This window comes from Lissotriton helveticus, chromosome 9 (assembly GCF_964261635.1).
Source record: "Lissotriton helveticus chromosome 9, aLisHel1.1, whole genome shotgun sequence".
Taxonomy (NCBI): Eukaryota; Metazoa; Chordata; class Amphibia; order Caudata; family Salamandridae; genus Lissotriton; species Lissotriton helveticus.
The window spans coordinates 1141322972-1141342953 of NC_136070.1; the positions used below are offsets into that span (position 1 = coordinate 1141322972).

Below are 19982 nucleotides of genomic sequence, written 5' to 3' on the forward strand. Positions count from 1 at the left end.
GTTTGTACAACAGCAACGTTTGAACTTTAGCTCATTAAGATACATGCGGTTGCAAGAATCCATCCTTGACAGCATAGGCACATTTACAATCACCCCTTTGTCTGGAAAAGGGAAAATAAATTCTGCACTGCGAGTGGGAGTTTCTACTGATGCTAACTTATTTTGACTACTTGAATCCTCCAGCACAAAAAGAACCCCTTTCATTTTCAGATGTTTCTCAGCTGTTCTGAAATGCTGTTAAATACTCGCAAAAGTCAACATTTTTACCTTATTGGTGCCAATTCTATTTCAGTGAAGAACAAAGCTTGGCAAATTTGAGGATCAGATCACAACAGATCAAAAAAAAGGATTTGTATTCTTCTGCAAAAACACAATTCTATATGTACATTATTTTAAGAATAATGGCTTCTGCATTCGTAGCCCTTTGATAACTGTTCATTTTTCTGCCGTAATTTTGTTTAAAATAATAGGTGGCACAATGTGCTTTGGATTTGATTACTCCTGTGCCTTAACTAAACAAAAGTGGAAAGTAATATTTCATGTAGCCTGTTTGCAGGCAAAGACTAATGTACCGAATGTAATTGCTGTTTAAGCTGCATTTGTGACTGAAATTGTGCCGCTGAGCAGGCGGTTGTGCTTGCCTGGGGCATTGCAAACTGCAGGGGCAGAAGAGGTCTGGCAGGGATGATGCATGTATCATTGCTTGTTGTGTGAAGGTGCATCCGATAACAAATAACAGTCTGGAAGTGTTTAGTAAGGTTAGTGAATAATATAAAATGCCTCTTTTTCAGAATACAGTCACATGTATGACATTTTTGGAAATTCAGTGGGTTTGCGGCAGTGTCAGGGCCTAATTTAAGCCTGTGGTTTCCCGTCCTCAGCTCCGGTACTTAATTATCAACACCGGCACTTTTCATGAGCACCAGTTAAGGACACATTCATTTATGGAAGGCACGGGGCGATTAAGTGATTTGCCCAGAATCACAGGATGTTGAGCCAACGCTGAGACTCAAACCTGGTTCTCCAGCGCCAAAGTTGGCAGCTCTAGTCTTTACGCCACATCCTCTCCCCACTTTCATGATTAGTGGTTGGTTCCGTTTTAGGCGGTTGCCAGCAGGAGAATTGGGATGGTGCAAACTGCTTCATGAAGAGAGCCCAGGCACTTATGTTTTTTTTACAAATTAACCACTGGGCAGTGTTCATCTTGTCAGGGATGGGAGAGGTGCAGTGGTTCCCAATTATTATTAATGGTAGTAGCAGTAATAATAATAACAATAATGGGTAGTGATCCAAAGTCTTTTTTAGGAGCTCGACGCGGCTGAGCAAATGATGTGGTTGCCAATTACTAAGGCTGTCGAGTCTCGATTTCAACTCATGTCTTCTTCTTTTACCACTCTAGATTTCCTGCCTCTTCGTCTCACTCTTCCAGCAACATTTTCATCCCTGCTTTCTCCTTTTGTATTTTTCTTTTCCTCCTCCTTTCTCCCATTTCTGCCATGAACTGTTTTGCTCTGGATGAAGGCCTGATGATGAAAGCAAAGTCTAGGTCCCCAAAAATAAATGCCAGTTTCCAGCAGCTGCAACCACCTGTATAAATTAAGCAGTAGCGGCCGCTACTAAGCGTGGGTGGTGAGACGGGAGGGTGGTACCGGGTAAGGGGGGGAGAGCGGATCGGGGGAATGCAAAAAATAAAATTCAACAGACTTACCTGGGTGCCGCAGGGTGCTGCCGCCTCTGCTCAGTCTCCTCCGTGCCGCAATAGGAAGCTCCCAGCCTCTCAGAATCCCCTGTCCAATCACAACGCTGCCTTAAGAAACGTTGTGATTGGTCTGAGCACCGTGGATCGGCGCTCAGACAGGGGCTTGGAGGCTTTCCATGTTCCTCACCAGGCTGTGTAATGCAGCCTGGTGGGGAAGATGCAAAGTGACACATGTCGGTTTGACCAGCCCTTTTGGGCCGGTCAAACCATTATGCCCACTTTAGAGTGGGCTTTACACTCCTCCCCCTGCACTTGCTAGCCCGGCCCACACGCCCTGCACCCGAGCAGGTAGGAAAACTAAAACGATAATAACGTTAGTTGTTATTGTTTTAGCTTGCCTTTTTACATTCCTCGCAGAGCCGTTGGTCGACGCTGCTCCGCCTTAGCGGAGGAGACGCAGGCGAAAATAAGCCCTCTGAATCTTCACTCCAAGCATTTCAGCTCTTTTGAAATGACGGCTGCTGCTGTTCGCAAATTATTGAGACTATTTATATTCAAAGTGAATACTACCTAGGGATTAGAGGAGAGCTGTGATGGGATGATGGGCAGAAGCCTACACACCCCATCAGTTTTAGTGTTCTGGTGTGCCAGTAAGGTCACATTGAGCAGTCCATAATTCTTGGACTCTTCTAAGTCTCCACAGTGGTCAGCACTAGCATTAAAGTAAGCAGCCACCATTCCAACTCCAGTCCCCGTGGACACTAGGGAAGGTGTTGGATAGTAAATTAAATCTATTCCCTATCCTAGAGCGCCCCCCCAGCGCAATGCGTTGTAATGGTTTTCGTTGTAAAACCTGCGTTGTAATTGCACTGCGTGGTAAAAGTTGCGTTGTAAAGGATGTTTCCCATCCTACTGTACTCCACAAACAGAGATGCAGTCAAAGGTTGCATTTCACCCGTTGCTGCAGAACACTCATGGCTGCGTAAGTTACCTGTCAGTGGGAGGATCTTCAATCAGATCAAACTGGAAATAGTTTCCAGACTGCTCCTCTTGTTCTGTTGGGAAGGCTTTGTTTTATTATCTTAGCATCTTTAAAGATATCTAGGTCCAACATCAGATATAAAATAATAATTGAGAAGGCATCAAAAGCAAAAACGTCAGCATTTTTGCGTTTGAATATTTGATTTATTTTGGTGAAAAATTCCTGTAATTTAGTTGGTGAAACTCAAAATAGCATTTATTTAGCTGCGGTATAACAGGAGAGGTGAGCAAGGCGGTAAAGTGCGAAACATTAGAACACTGATGCAGGGACAAAGGCCCAGATGTGAAAAAGCTCTAATGTTGGGAGAGCAAACAGAAGGCCAAGGATTAGAAAGGAAAGGAGTTCATAACTTGGGGAATCTTTGTAAGAAATGAAGAAGCAGATGACCGGTATTTTACCCAACCCTGTGCACAAGGTCATTTACTGATTGATAATTTTGGCTTTTTTGGAAAAGCATTAACAGTGAGTTAAAAGAAAAACCATAAAGTCAAAGGTGAATAAGAAAAACAACACTGGAAGGGGAGCATGGATGGAAGAATATGCCCAGGGAGAGGTTTCCTGTCACATTCCCAGAAAAGAGTGCCAAGAAACAAAAAATCACACAAAACTAGTTCACAAAGATTTGAATAATAAGTGTGAAAAAAATCGAACTGAGACTTACTGATCATTTTACAGAAATTATTTTTCATATAGAAACATGTTAAGAAAGCAGCAAGTGCTCTCTGGCACTTGAGTTGCGCAGTTCCTATGGTGTGGTAGACATTGCTAACATGGACGATTTGTTCAGACATAACACCATCTTCTTTGGTTTATTTATTCAATGATATTTGGTCTTCAACACTAATTCTGCAATGCTAAAGAATAACCCAAAAACGAAATCACAAAATAAAATGATGGACAGTGTTGAAACTTTTCCCCCAGTCACATATCTGGGTTTAATCCATTGTTATTTTGCGTGCCACATCACCCCAATTTGGACACTTGTTTCCGGTCCAGGGTAGGACCTGGCTTGGCAGTTCGGGGTGGACTGTTCCCATAAGGAGCAGGGTCAAGAGTGAGTTGCCTATGGCCGGATCTAAACCGGGGTGGCATCATAAGCTAAAGAACGATGGATTTAACCCAGATCCCTTGACTGTAGGTGAGTGCTTGAAAAGTTTCAGCACTCCGTCCATCATCTTGTTGTGTTTGCCAAAGTCCATAAAAGGCTGTAGTTAAAAAGGGTAAGCTTCCAGCTGGTAGCAGATGGTTGGTGTTGCCACTCCATACATCTAGAAGTGTATTCAACCTTGTCATTTACACAAATACCAAACCTCTGCTGTCGAACAAGGGAAATCCGCATCTAGGGAGGGACATTTCATTTAACCCCTTCGACGCTCATGACGAGCTGAGCTCGTCATGAGTTACACCTCTCGTACGCTCATGACGAGCTCAGCTCGTCATGACCCGCGGGTTTTAGAAAAACGCAGCGCACAGCGGGAAAACCGCTAGCGCGCATGCGGTTAATGAATTAAAGGTGAAATCTTAATCCATATAGCTGATAACTTGTGCCAGTTATCACAGTAAGGGTTAAAATCAGTGCTTAATTTGCTCAAGTGCTTGCAGTTATTGGGCACCAGCACTCATTTGTGGGGACTGGGACTTATTTTTCATCATTTGACTTTAACTCAGAGGAAGAGAGTGATGCAGAACTGGAGAAAGGAGGAGGAAAGGGAAGCTAGGAAGACAGTGACAAAGGGAGAAAGAAGGTATGAAAAAGAACCTGCAAGAGTGACCTAAAGAGACAGGAAATGTGGAGTTATGTAGAGTGATAGAAGAAAGAGGCAAGAGGTGGAATCAAGACTGAGCAGCCATTTTTAATCGACAGGCCCGGCAACAGAGCTACTAAGAAAAACTCTGCACCCATGATCATTTTATGTTTTTGTACAAATTAAGAAAAGAATCGACTGGACATCTTAGAGTCAGTTAAGCAACCCATAGAGTAGGAGGTAAACAACTCTTGAAATGGTGCAGTGACCCAAATGCAAAACTATACTCGGGCCAGACTGGGAACCGAAACTGGCCCTGGCAAACTGCTCAGCAGGCCCCCCCTGGGGGCTAGGAAGGGGGTGAGGGCAAACTGCTTGCTATGGCCGGTTTCAGCCGATTTTGTTACAGGGTGCAGATATTGCCGGCCCCCGGTAACAAAAACGGCCCCCACCCTGGCGGCCCACCGGGAAAACGTCTGGTGCCCGCTACGGCCAGTCCGGCCCTGCTATTCAGGGGAAATGGAATGCGTGTGGTTTACTAGGTTGTCTGAGCGTTTTACACACATTACTTGTGCATAAGTATGTAAAAGCGACCTGCGCCTGGAAAAGCAGTATCTGCAGATAAACGTGGCCCCTAACCGGTCCACAGAAAGAGCAGCTGATGGGGAGGCCTCAGGAAATAGTCTGTGTGTAGCGGGTGACTGGTCACTGCAGATAGCAGGATTCTGTTGTTTGCACTTTCCTCTGAGTGTAAAAATATTCTATTGTGTATGGATTGTTCTATACACAATAGAGTCTCTTTTAGAGCTGCTCTGGGTTGAGAGCCATTTGACTCCAGCTCGCCTTTTAATTAATAGCTTGTGGACAGCTCAGGATGTGGCTGTGTACGCCACTCTCCACTGATTAACCAGTGTGCCTCAGTCCTGCTCTGAAGCCTGGCCTCTCGAGATTGAGCGTGCCTTTTGCAAGCTGCGTTATTAAATTGCAAGTTAGTGGCATATTTACAATAAAATATCAGAGCGCTTAAGTGCACCAAATTTGGCAGCACACCCTCTCTGACATATCCAAAACTCAGTAATGTGCTGTATTCACAGGAACATGGCACACCCTTGTGCTTCCCCTAGTGATGGCGTAAAAAATGCTGCCTAGCGACAGTGCAGGCACCCTGCCATCATATTGCAAGGGTGCCTTCGATGAAGGGACAGTTGCTTATGTGCAGAAAGGGACACCTTCCTGCTCAAAAACAATCAGTAATGGCGATTTATACCTTCTATGTGTGCTGTAGAATGCAGCACATGAGGAAATAGCAAACAATGAGGAGAAATTAATAATTTATCCTCTTTGCACCATTCTAACGCCTGGTATTCCATGGCACTGGTTTTTAGCGCTGCCTCAGCTTTGTAAATCTGGGACAGTGTCAAAAAGAAATGGATGTTGCAGTAGAACGCCCACAGCAACACCCATTGCACGCCCCCTTGTCGCAGAGGAATGAGGCGAAAAGGGGCATATATAGAAGGTGGCGTTAAGTCACGCAAAGTGGCTTAGCGCCAACTTGTAAATATGGAAAATGGCATTGTGCCCTGTAGGGTCAAAAAAAGTAATGCTCTGATGGTGGTGAAGGCTTGTAAATATGCCCCTTAGTTTCTTTAACTTGGGTGCATCTCTTGTGAAGCAGTCTGCCCTGTCAGTTCTAACCTAAGAATACTGATTTACATGAGACTGATCACACTTGACAGACTTCTCTACCGCATTGAGCTGCATTTTAGCTATGCATCACTAACTTTCCACCTATAACTTATGACAAAACAAGTGATTTCACGCTCCATGTTAATATCTGGCGTGATCTTCCGGCCATAAGTTTAAATCCTGGAATGACCAGCTCAACCTTGCTTCCTTCTGATGTCAGTGAACTGACTACCATTAAATTCGGTAATAGTGACGTATAATTCCCCGGTTATTGGAAATGGCCGAAGTGCCGTATCAAGGGCTATAAAAATTGCTTAGTATTAATCAACGTTATTTCTTTAGGCTGCAGATTGTGTACATCTTTGTTGAAGAATATGCAGGTGCTTTATTAATCTGCAAGATCTTCAATGTGCTTAGTGTTTTTTTTCTCGTAATAATTATCCTAAGTTTTATAAATGTATTGACAACAGTGCCAAATCGTACATTTTTTAAAAACTTGTTTCAAACTGTTTTAGATCGGTTACTCATTTGATTAATACACAGCTATTGCATTAAAATGTAATATTCTGCAAGGACCACAAAGGTCGCATTTTTCACCGATGGGTATTAATGGCCAAGTTGCTGTAGGTAATCATTTGCAGACTTTATTTCTGACAAACCCAAGGATTGATATTTTGCATCTCACAGTGTGCTTTTTATTATTCTAACTGCAGGAACCTAGTACCAAGCGGGTCAAGCCACTATCCCGAGTCACATCGCTAGCAAACCTCATCCCTCCTGTGAGGGCGACACCACTGAAGCGCTTCAGCCAAACACTCCAGGTAAACACCAAGGACGTTATGCACATGTTTTACTGTGATGTTGAACAGCACGAAAATGCATACTTATAATATTGTAGGTGTATTTCCTTGCAACATTTGGAAGCCACAGTGGCGGCTGGCATGTCCTGAGGGTGGTATCTCCCAACACAATCCTAGCGGTACACTCATGCAGCATTAAAGCAGCTCTAGGATTGGTGGGAGCGGCCTACATCGGCGCACACAAGAGCACTGGAGGCCTTTGCTTTCTCTAACCCAGCTGAGAGCGGGGTTACAGAGGCTTAAAATGCGCATGCCTGGCTGGCCGTCGCAAGACGACCGTCCAAAGAGACATGCGCATTTTAAACTCAAGAGCACACAGCTTACTACTGCCACTCAGTAGCAATGGCCCAACCCCATCATGATGCTCAGTTTGAGACGGGTCAGTTGCTGAAAAATGAAATGGTAATAAATAAACTTTATTAGCATTTTATTTTTCAGCTCTGGCCTAGGGCGTTTGTTTGTGGGGCAATGCTCCTGCGCACAAATGGAGGAGCCACCCCTGGAAAAGAATCCCCAATTACAGGTACAACATCCTTGATAATGATATTCTGTTGTGGAAGCCATATTTGGGACAGCCCCAAAACCTGCAGTGGGCTTTGGGTCAGCCCATTGATGGCTTTCTTGTCAGCCTCCTTAGATTGCTTCATGTTCAATGGATTTCCTTCCTTCCTCTTGTATTTCTCTTTCCACTAGAGCATAGCTTTAATACCATCCATTTGATTGGATGACTAATCTTCTTCCACTGCTCACATTCGGGGAACTACTTTTTCATGTTTTTGTCACCACTCTCTGGGAGGGGCTTTGTTTGCTTTCTCTGTCTGATGATAAATCTGCAACAGATTTCCCTTTAAAAGCCTTTTAGGGTAGTGCCACTGGTCCACAGAACAATTTATCAGACTGAAATCCTTCTCTAAATGCAAGCAAAACTAACAAAATGCTTTTTTTACAAAAACAATGAGAATGAAGCCTATTTTGTAAATCAATGTATATGATCTTAGCCTCATATCTGAGAGCGTTTCAACAGAACAAGGGAACCCTTAAGGTATAGCATAGGGACCTTGGCCATTACATATTACAACAAGCATTGGAAATGCAATAGGTCTCGCATTAGGAAAGTTTGAGCGATTGGTATTGTAAATGACACTTTTTATTTATGTGTTGGTTTTGAAAATAGCAAAATTAATAGCTTTGTCAGTTACAATGTCAATGGTTTTAACTTTCGCAAATGTGACACCTATAGCATTTGTAATGCAATGTGTGTTGTATTTACGTGACTTAGATGTATTGATATTACAAATAACAATGGCTTTTAATTTTGTAAATAATTAATACTTAAATAAAATTTATTGTAATTTATAATGGCAATAGCTTAAACGTTTGTAAATAACCTTTGTGAAGATTATGTTCAGTGTATTTTATTGTGACGAAAATCCAAGAACATTGCATTTGCACCTACACACACACAGAGCCACAGAGCCACACACACACACACACACACACACACACACACATAGATGTGGTGGTGGATCTGGGGGATATGGTGGTGGTGGATGTGGTGGTGGTGATGGTGGTGATGGTGGATGTGATGGTGATGGTGGTGAGGGAAAATCGCACCACTTCACCAATGCAAATTCAGCCATCAAATTTACCAAGCACATAGGGAATAAGAATTGTTCGCCAACTACTGCAATGCAATAGGTCTCGCATTAGTAAAGTTAGAGGTATTAGTATTGTAAATGACAACATTTTTAATTATGTTTTTGTTTTGAAAATAGCGAAATTAATAACTTTGTCATTTACAATGCCAATAGTGTTAACTTTTGCAAACGTGACACCTATAGCATTTGTAATGCAATATGAGTTGTATTTACATGACTTAGATGTATTAATATTACAAGCATTTGCAATAGGTCTCACATTTGCGGGACTTTAAGTGATTGGCATTATAAATGACAATGCCTTTTATTTAACTGTTTTGCAAATCAACAAATAAATAAAAGGCATTGTCATTTGCAATGCCAATAGCTCAAACTCTCACAAATGCAAGACCTATTGCATTGCAAATGCTTGTTGTAAATCGCTACAGTCTGCTCTTTCAGAGTACTTTTGGGTGCATTTCCATAGCAGTAAACATAAGTTTTCAGCCAAAAAAATCTTAGTTACTCCTCCCAGAAATTCAGAAAGGAATTCCTGGCAAGCGTAAATGGATTTACTACTGCATATTCCTTCGCCACAAGTGCAGAGACATCCAAAATAGTACATCCATGGAAGATGTTGGAAGTGGTTGCTCCAGGGCATGGATTGCCTTGTGAGTTTATGCCCGCGCCAACAAACATGTATTCTACCTCTTCTCACCCTACATACTGTCAGAAAGATACTTTATCCAAGGACTGAAGTAATTCCCATCCAGCATAGGAAGAGTAAATAAGTCATCCCCAGAATTGCTAGTGGTGTAAGGGGAGTGCTTTCTCCTGTGTAATATGTGTTTTCTATGAGGAGAGAAAAAATGTGAAACAAATATTATTTTAAACATTCAGCTGCCCTCCCCAAATGTCGGCGCATTTGGATTCACAAATGTTTTAAACTCCTTTCACCCATCACGGACCGAAGACTGTATGCATCACTAGCAATCACCCCACAGGTTGCAACAAAAGGATCTTTTACACATGCCTGTTACTCATGATATATATTTCTGTTTTTCCCCCCCCTTTTTTCCTTCCAATGTAAATATGTATATAAAGTAAATGTAACAAAAAGGTTTAAAATTACTACTCGTGTCCAAGACAACAATAATGCCAACTCTTGTCCTGATGATGATGCCTCTATCCTAATAGGCATCGAAACGTCGTCGACTTTTAACCCCATATGCAAAGTATTTATGTAAAACTTAATAATGCAATGGTGTGGTTTTTTGTACACTTTAAGTCTGCTTTACTGAGGTACAAGTGCGCAGACTGATTCTTTTGCCTTGTTTACACTGCTTCTTTGTTGTTGTGTCTTGTATGTTGAGGGTCACGGCTGTGCCCGCTTGACATCTTTTCTTTATTTTTAAAATTTTTTTATTGAAATATTTTACACCTATGTACAGGGCACGGTGATATTCATAACAGAAAGAAAAATAATGCATAACATTGCATCAAGAAAAACAACCAATAAAGCATCAGCAGGCATAAATAAAGGAAGCAGGTTCCAGTTACATAGAAAAAAAAAAAAAAAAAAAAAAAAGAAGAGAAAAGGGTCAAATACTTTGATTCTAAATATTATTCCAGATTGTATAGCGTAAGTGTAATCAAGCAAGATTACCTTTTCCTAAGATTTCCCCACAGTAAAGTAACTCTCTCCGATTATAACCAGTATACAAATTTATATCTCCTATCTGGACCTTATTTAACCCTATTTCAAGCAAAACTCAGTTTTAAACTGTTAAATTATCTTTCCAGCGCGTTATTGGATCCCATATTATCTTACCCAGCTTCCTCCCCTTTTTTCCCTTCCTTGCATAAATTTCTTTCTCCACGTTATATGTTAATAATAGCTTAGCCAGCCATTTATGGAAAGTAGGCGGTATAGGGTCAATCCATGCAGAAGCTATGCATAATCTCAAAACAGATACTGCAACAAATAGAAATTCCCTCCCACAATATGGTCTTGCATCCTCAAGATTGACTCCTAATAATATAGTTCCGGGAGTTAGCACAATTTCAATTCCTAGAACATTGTTTATAAAACATTCAATTTCTTTTTTTAGTAAATCTAGATGAGGACACGTAGCGAATACATGTTGTAAATTGGCATCCAGGCTTCCACACCTATAGCACTTAATACCCACTGTACTTCCCCATTGTGCTATTTTAGCGGGTGTGTAGTATAAGTGATGTATCGTTTTATAATGTTGCGCCTGCAATGGTGCTGAGCATAGCAGAGAGTAGCCCTTTTCTAGAGAGATACCAAAACTTTCGCAACTGATGTTAAGCTTGTCCTTCCACTTTTCGCTCCAGTTTTGGCAGTCATCCCATTTTAATTTTATCAATTCAGCATAAAGCCTTTTAATTGTACAGTCTTCCCCGCCTTGGATTATCCCCATAATTGAATTACGCCTGAATCCCAAAGCTCCTCCTTTTTTGTTCAACAGGAAACTCCTAACTTGTAAGTATTTGAAGAATTGCCTGGTTTCTAAGTTAAATCTAGTTTGTAAATCTGAGAATTGAAGAATCGCCTGGTCCCCCATTACATCCCCTATAATTTTAATTCCCTTGTTTTCCCACTCCGCAAATATCGGTCCCGAAAAAATCTCTTGTGGAAGATTTTGGTTATGTGTGAGTCTAGTATACATGTTATATTTCCCCAAACCTATTTTTTTAGAATGTCAAATGCTGCTATGAGCGTCTTAAATTTTGTCCTCTTATAATAGCTAGCCTCTGTGAATTTCAATAGGACATCCTTCGCTTCCATTCCCAGAGTTAATCCATAAATTGCTAGTGAACCAAATTTGCTCCACTCTTCTGATTCTTCCCCGCCAAACAGACCAATCATGTTTTGTAAAGCCGCCGCCCAGTAATAAGATTTTAAATCTGGAACTCCCCAGCCTCCCCTTTCTTTCGGCAGTGTCATGAATCTAAGGGCCCTTCTTGTTTTCCCCTTTGCCCAGATGAATCTATTTAATATACACTCTAGTTTTTTAAATATTTTAACATCAAATAATAAAGGGATTGCTCTAAATAAATATAAAAATGTTGGGAGTATCAACATTTTTACTATATTTGTCCGCCCCACTAACGACATATGCAAATTGTCCCATCTATCCAAGTCTTTTTCTACTTTCTTAATCAAAGGTCTAATATTCCTTTCTACTAAAATATCCAAATCCGACATTATAATAACCCCTAAATACGTACCTTCCTGCACCACCCGATTGTCTGCACATTGAGTAAAGGAATTTTTTATTATCTGCGTTTTAGATGTATTTAATTTGTACCCTGATATCTTTCCAAATTTCATCGCCTCAAGTTCAAGGTGCTCTATAGATTCAGAGGGTTTTGGAGAAATTACAGCGATATCGTCTGCATAAGCTAAAATTTTACATTGCCCGATTAGTGTTGTTAAAGGTGCGATCCTCTCGGATGCCTCTATACTCCGTATTAATGGGTCCATATATATGGCAAACAATAGCGGTGAGCAAGGACACCCTTGTCTAGTACCTCTTTTTATTTGGAATTGGCCCGTATTTCCACCATTCACTCGTAAAGTTGCCACCGGTTTTAAATAAAGAGTTTTCAGGGCTTTAATAAAACCGTGCTTAATACCTGTTCTTTCTAAAACGTGCCAAAGGTAGCCCCAGGAGACCCGATCGAATGCTTTTTCTGCGTCAAGTAACATCACTGCAATCGGGTCTCCTGTGACTGAAGTAACATCGAGTAACGTTATCACTTTTCGTATATGGTGGGTAGTTCCTCTCCCTGGTATAAAGCCGTGTTGGCAGCTACTGACTATTTTATCAATAACTCTTGCAAGCCTTGATGCCAGTGCCTTGGAGAAAACTTTTACGTCCGCATTGAGTAAGGTAATGGGCCTGTATGAACCTGGGTCTTCCAGATTTTTCCCTTTTTTTAATATGACAACCACCTCAGCACTCCCCCATGACTTAGGTACTGATTTGCCCAGCTGTGCCAGTTGCATAACCTTCATTATTTCTTCTTTCAGGAGGTCCCAAAATACTTTATAAAATTCTATAGGAATCTGATCGGGGCCTGCCGCTTTGCCAGAGGGCAGATTCCATATTGCCTCCTTAATTTCTTCTGTCTGCAACACTCCCTCTAATCCATCTGCTTCCTCCTCCTCGATTATATCTAAAGGAATCTCTCGGAGATACTCCTTCATTTCCTCATTACCTCTTTGAGAGTCTCGACCCTCTAGTTCATCGTCATACAAGTTCTCATAAAAGGTCCTAAATACTTCCCTTATTTCATTCGACTCTGAATGAACCATGCCCGATGTATCCCTAATTTCTCTAACTATACCGACAGCTTCTTGTTGCCTTGTTCGACTAGCCAAAATTCTACCTACTGACTCACTTAACTCATAACACTTCTCTCGCTTAGTATTATAGATTTTTGCTGCCTTACTAGCAATTTCACCCTCTGCCTCACCTTTTGCTTTCACTAGTTCTATCAAAGCCTTTTCCAAATCCCTCCCCGTCAAGACGCTATTTTCTAGATTCTCCTCTGCCTTAAGGACCTTCTCAGCTAGCTCTAAATTCCTCAACTGAGCTGAATTATAGCTCTTTGTTTCCCCTCGTACTCCAGCTTTAAATGTATCCCAGACTATTCCCACTTCTGCTGTGTCCCTATTGAAAATAAAAAAAATCCCTAATCCATTTGTTCATACATTCTATATATTGTTCGTCTTTCAATAGTTCTCTTTCAAAAGTCCAATTTGTGTATTGTCTGGTATTTGTTCTTATTGTCATAGTGAGTACTAAGGGGTTGTGATCACTAAGGATCCGAGGCAACCTTTCGATCTTTGAATTTGCTATAATGGTGCTTGAAATGAAAAAATAATCTAATCTTACACATATTCGGTGTGGAGCAGAGTAATATGTGAAGCCTTTATTATCCATTCTCTTTTTCCCCCAAACATCTGAAAGAGCATTATTTAAAACTAAGCTATGTATTGCCTGGTTTACTTTCTTTTTCCTGCCTTTATATTTTCCAAAGGAACCCAATCCTAATCCATCTGCTCCATTAATATTAAAATCACCTCCCAATATAATTTTTGGTGCCCATGTTGCTAGCTCAACATCTAAAAATTGAAAAATCTCAGGATCATCCTGTGTTGAGCCATAAACAGTTACAAGCGTAATCCACTCCCCATCAATAAAGCACTCGATCATTGCCCATCTTCCCCATTTATCCTGTGCTTTCTTCCTGGTCAAAATATTGTTATTCCTAGCTAAAATAGCTACCCCTCTTTTTTTAACCCCTTGGCTTGAGTGTACTAGGAGATGAAATCCTAACTGTGTCATGAGGTGTGCTTGTGTTATCATAATATGAGTTTCCTGTATAAATACAAAATCCAGATTCATTTGTTTCAGAAGTAAGGCAATTTTTGCTCTTTTTTGGGCATCATTTAGTCCACATACATTCCATGTTGCAACCCTAATGCTCATTGTACACATTGTCACATATCTTTTCCCTCCTAGAATCTCTTCTGTATACCACCCATTTAATTATCCAACATATTATCAATACTCTATTGACGTTCTTTCTTATATTGCCTCCTTTAAATTTTTGCAACTCCTCCTTTTCCCCCTTTCTTAAAAATACCCTTTTTAAACTCCGTCTCTCTATAGTATGTCCTGCCGTGCCCTGTTCCCCCCCTAAGACCCACCCCACACCCCCTTTTCCCTCCCCCCCCTTCCCTTACTGGCAAATAGGTCAATCCTGACCTATATGTGACAGCCGCACCCCCCCAGGGGAGTTTCCCCCAGCCACTCCCCCTTGATACATCATTTCAAAAATTAACTCATACTATTCAAAAGGAAAGCTCAGTTATTTCTTTGTAATAAGAGCTACTTGTTTTAAGCTTTCTATACGATCAGATTGTATATTCCGATCCCTGTGTGTTCTTTCTTCTCGAAGAAAAGTCAGATACTCTTGCGCAGTGATTTCAGAAAAAATGTAAATATGTATATAAAGTAAATGTAACAAAAAGGCTTAAAATTACTACTCGTGTCCAAGACAACAATAATGCCAACTCTTGTCCTGATGATGATGCCTCTATCCTAATAGGCATCGAAACGTCGTCGACTTTTAACCCCATATGCAAAGTATTTATGTAAAACTTAATAATGCAATGGTGTGGTTTTTTGTACACTTTAAGTCTGCTTTACTGAGGTACAAGTGCGCAGACTGATTCTTTTGCCTTGTTTACACTGCTTCTTTGTTGTTGTGTCTTGTATGTTGAGGGTCACGGCTGTGCCCGCTTGACATCTTTTCTAAGAAACACTTTTACTTGCAATTAATGAAAAATAAAAATCCTGTCCGGACGGACAGAAGACATACTACTTATTAAGTGTATGGTCATTGTTCTTTGTGTATCATATCTGAGAGGGCAGACTTTTTGAGAAACCTCTGCTCCATGGAGTATTTTCCCAAGGTAGCTGTAGGTCAGGTAAAATTTCAACAGAGATATGGAGGCCAGATTGTTAAGAAATGTAGGAGGATGTGAGTCCAAAGAAACTGCTTATGTGGCACAAGGACACACCATAATCGTGAATGTATGTATTTTCAGATTGGAATCCATCTTTGTGTCACAAGTATAGGTAAAGAAGTTGAACACTGACATAAAAAGTTTCGTATTGACCCAAAAAACGTAATAGCGGCATCATCTTAAAAGTGCTCTATTGTAATTTAATTGCATTTATATAGTGTTTACTGCAACTGATGAGGTGTCAAAGCACTTTTTTAGGCAAATAGCATGCTACTCCGGAACCCAAAAAGGATAAGTGGTGAATTAGTATAGGAAGAAATTGCATTCATTTGAACGTTGGACATGTGAGTTTGTTATTTGGATTAAAAAAGGATATTGGAGGGTTATAAGAGGGTAGGGATTGCATTTATATAGCACTTGCTACCCCTGATGAGGTGTCGAAGTGCTTTTCGGCGGGTATCACGCTACTCCGGAACCCAAACAGGATTAGTGGGGAATTAGTAAAGGGAAATATGAAACTAATTTGAGCGGTGGACATGTTTGTCTTTTAGCTGGAGTGGTAAATCATATGCATCCATTATAGATCTATAATGTGAGAAATACAACTTATACCAAATAAAATTCGCCAGACACAAGAAAATATCATTCATAAATAAGCCTCAGTCAATGTCTTTGGATGAATGAATTAAAAAAACTTCATATATAACCTCCTAGACTTATGTAACCCTTAGCCAAGTTTTCCTAAACTCATCTTGAACATTCTTAAATTATCTGCCTTTGCATCAACTTTTAGTACCTTTCCAAAATGTGAACATTTGGTGCTGACTGACTAAGAATGGTCAACGCTTTGTCCTATAAATAATGTCAATTTATATGGAGGTTCTTATTGAAGTATAAATATGGAGTCACTGTTGCGGATCCCCTAATACATTTGATTGGATTTTTCCATAAGAGTGAGGTCTGTTGCTAAACATTTTTAACTGGAATACTTAAAAACGAGTATGTCAAATTTAATATATATATTATATTTAATAGAAGTATCCCTCTTCTTTCTTGAGAAAACTATAATTTGTTGCCCCCGCCACAAATATTTCCAATGCTGTGCTTTCCCTCACTTGTTAGTGTTAGAGATTGCTTGCTGTAGGCTTTGGATTAACCCTGTCATTGAAAATGATCAATTGCCTGTACTGCAAACACAACTGCACTATAAACCTCCTGCTTTATGGCATTGGTAAGGTGAACAAATCCTGTCTACCCACACGTTTTAATTTAGGTGTGCATTTAAACAAGTATTCTTTGTTTCTTTCTTACTGTATATCTGTTCTACTCATTTCACAACACATAATAAAACAGCGGAGTATGAACAGCAGCGGTGGCGGCACAAGAAAAGGAATATTTTTACCAGTCGACTTTTGAGGTAAAAGGTGCATTTAGCGTGACTGGAAAAGAGATGCCTGTTCTCCCAGAGGCTCATAAATCTTCTCCTGGGCTGCTGCAGAGCACCAGCTGGCATGACTGAAAGAATATGGCCGCATCAGTTCCAGTCTGAGTCCTGTAGAAAGTAAATTAGGTCTGCCCAAACGCTTTCCTTTAAATGCTAGCACTTCCTTTACTCACTGCTTCAGACAGCTGTTGTGTTCTTTTAAGTACTTGCAACCACTCCCCTGTGTTATGGTTAAGACGGATCGCGTGAAGTAGGCTTTTTAAAAATGTAGTTTAGAGTTTTCTGTGTGAAATGTGTTTAAAAACATGCCTTTCACACAGTTTTGAAAGCATGGTTTAGGTTCGAGATATGTTAAGAGATACACACTTGGATTCTTCTTGTATTAACTCATATTGTGGTACTTGTATGTTCCTTTCTTTCTCCTGTATGGATTAGTGGTAAATGTGTGGCTTGGTCCTCTCTTTCTTCTGTGTAGTTTTGTGGTACTTTGGGGTGTTATCCTTCCTGCTTTGCTGTTGTGCAGATTAGTGATGCATGTGTGGTGTGTTCCTCCCTTTTTGCATGGTATATTAGTGCTAGTGCCCGTGTGCTGTGCTAGTTCCGTTCTGCTGTGCAGTTTAGGTATATTTGTGAGGTGTGTTTCTTCCTGTCTGCAATGCAGATTAGGTATTGGAACAGTTTTGTCATTTTCCTTTGTTTATGCGAGCAGAATAGTGGCGCATTAGTGGTATGTTTCTCCATTTCTGCTGTGCAGATTAGTGGTACGTGTTTTGTATGTTCCTGTCTTTCCTCTGCGCAGGTTAGAGGGGCATTGGGGCATTTTCCTTCCTTTCTTTCTGCTGTGCAGTTCAGTGATGAATGTGTGGTATGTTCCTCCCTTTCTGCTGTGCAATTTTTATTGACACAAGTTTTGAGTGTTCCTTTCTTCACTGCAGACTGGTGATACTGATGTGGTATGTTCTTTTCTTTCTGATGTGCATACCAGTTGTCAGTGAGCAGTATTTTTCTTCCTGACTGCTGTGCAGATTAGTGGTTCAGTTGTTGAATGTTCCCTGCTGCCGCTGCACTGATTCTTGGAACACTGAGGTGTGTTCCTTCCTTTGTCCTGTGTGGATTAGTGGTCAATGAGTGGTACGTTACAGCCTTCTGTATAGATTTGTGCTATTATGCTACATTGTTTGATATTCCTTCCTTCCTGCTGTGCAGATTTGTGGTGCATGTGTCATGTTCCTATATTTCTGCCATGTAATTATGTGGTGCATGTGGTATGTTCCATTCATTTCTACTGTGCACAGTAGTATTGTATGTGTTATGTTCCTACATTTCTGCTGTGAAGATTTGTGGTGCACTTGGTATGTTCCTACATTTTTGCCACGCAGATTTGTGGTGCAAGCACGGTACTTGTGAAATGGGCACAGCAAGAACCTCAACAGCAAGGCGTGCCGTGATGGAAGTGCTAGGTGTCGCGTGTACACAAACAAAAAAAAAACAACTTTAACAAAATGCAGATACTGTTGGAAACATGAGCGCCAGGCTGATACACAAGCTCAGGAAAACAATAAATAAAAGAGTGTGCCCAAAGGAACCTAAAATAAAACAAGAAAGAAAATCGGAAGTGAAAAGTATCGGAGTAATGTCAAAAAGAAAGATAAAACTACGTAGGCGCTGGCAGTAAAAGACCAGATTGCAAGCGAATGAGAAATCTCGGCGCAAAGTAGTTTAGAGTAGTTGCAAGAAGCCTCCCATAGAGCAGCACATGCGCGCTGCGCTAGGCTCGACCTAAAAATGCAGGGGTTGTGTATTCCACTTGCTAGTTTCCCACTTCACTTAACACCTTGGACCAGTGTGCCATGTCTGTCTCCTTCCTAGTTGTCGCGATTGCCCAATGAGACACAGGAGCCGGGAGAGTGGTCAAACACGTCTTTATTCTTTCGTGTTCACTCTCGGACTGACTTGTTTCCCCTTCCTGCTTCCCCACGCCCCTTCCTCTACCGCCTGGCCTGTCGCAGACAGAGTCAGGCAGATCACGTTACGACATCTCCCCCCTTTGTATAAAGTCTTACTTGCACGTGGCCTCAAATTATCTTGATGAGACGCTCGGGTCGTCGGGTTGTTCGCCGGGGTCGATCAGCTCGGCCTGGCGTGTCACTTCGAGACGGCGCAGGGTCATTTTGTCTCGTTGGACTGTGTTGACTGTGGTCACTGCTCCTGTCTCGGTCTCCCGAGTCGGTGGAGGATTCTCGATATTGACTGTCGTGTTCTCCGTGGGGTTTACATCTTTTGAAGTGTGAGATGTTTCGGGTGATTCGCTTGTGATCACCTTTTGCTGTAATCATGGTTCCTTTTCCGTCGGCTGACCTTTAGGGGTTGTGCGAGGTAGCGGCTGTCCGCTTTCGTACGTCGGTCGCGTCGGACCATTACCCAGTCTCCTTCTCGGATGTCCGTGGGCTTTGCGTGTCTCTTCTGGTCAGCGTACGCCTTCATCTTCAATTTCTTGTCCTGATCTATGTTTACTAGTGTCTCATGGTCGACGTTCGGAGCTCTAGCTTGGATTGTGTCGCTCAGAGCAGGCAGTCGAGTGCGCGGGATTCTTCCTAGCATCAGAGTAGCCGGACATTGATTTGTCGTGTTGTGTGGAGTGGTGCGATAGGCCCTTAAGACTTCGTTCAAAGCCTGTTGGATGTCTCGGCGGGCCAATTCTGCTTGCTGCACTGCTTTCTTTAGAGTCCCCATAAATCGTTCCTCCATACCATTGGCCTGAGGCCATAGTGGAGTGATCTTTTGGTGTTTAAAATTAAGATGTTTGGCGAAGTCTGTGAATTCATGGCCATTGAATGGGGGTCCGTTGTCTGACTTGACTCGTAGCGGGATGCCCCAGGCCGCGAAGATCTCGTCAAGTATTGGAATCACTGCCGTTGCTTTGGTAGATGGTATTAGATGAGCAAAAGGGAAACGGGAGTATTCGTCCATAAGAACGACGATGTATTGGCTTGACTTTAGGGGTCCGAAGAAGTCAATGGCAACTTGTTTCCACACGCCATCAGGTAGTTCCGACATCTGTAGTGGAGCTGGTGGTTCATCGCGGCTCACTAGTTGGCAGGAGATGCAGTCTTTGAGGGTGGTCTCAACCATGTGGTCCAGTGTCGGGAACCACACACGTTCTCGAAGCGCTTTCTTGGTGGCGCTTATGCCTCGATGTCCCTCGTGAGCGAGGTTGATCACTCCTTGTCTCAGCCTTGTAGGAATAACGATCCTCCCCCCTCTCAGGATGAGGCCGTCTTTGCTGATGGACAGTTCG

General features: G+C 41.7%; 1 protein-coding gene across 4 annotated transcripts in view; it reads left to right on the plus strand.

Annotated features, from left to right (window-relative positions):
* Nucleotides 1–19982, plus strand: part of ARHGEF3 (Rho guanine nucleotide exchange factor 3) — an 800814-nt gene that overhangs the window by 674531 nt on the left and 106301 nt on the right. For all 4 annotated transcript variants that reach the window (XM_078661575.1, XM_078661576.1, XM_078661577.1 and 1 more), the window contains one exon: nucleotides 6886–6993. In XM_078661575.1, the coding sequence (XP_078517701.1) occupies nucleotides 6886–6993 (108 nt within the window). The remainder of the gene's footprint in view (nucleotides 1–6885; nucleotides 6994–19982) is intronic.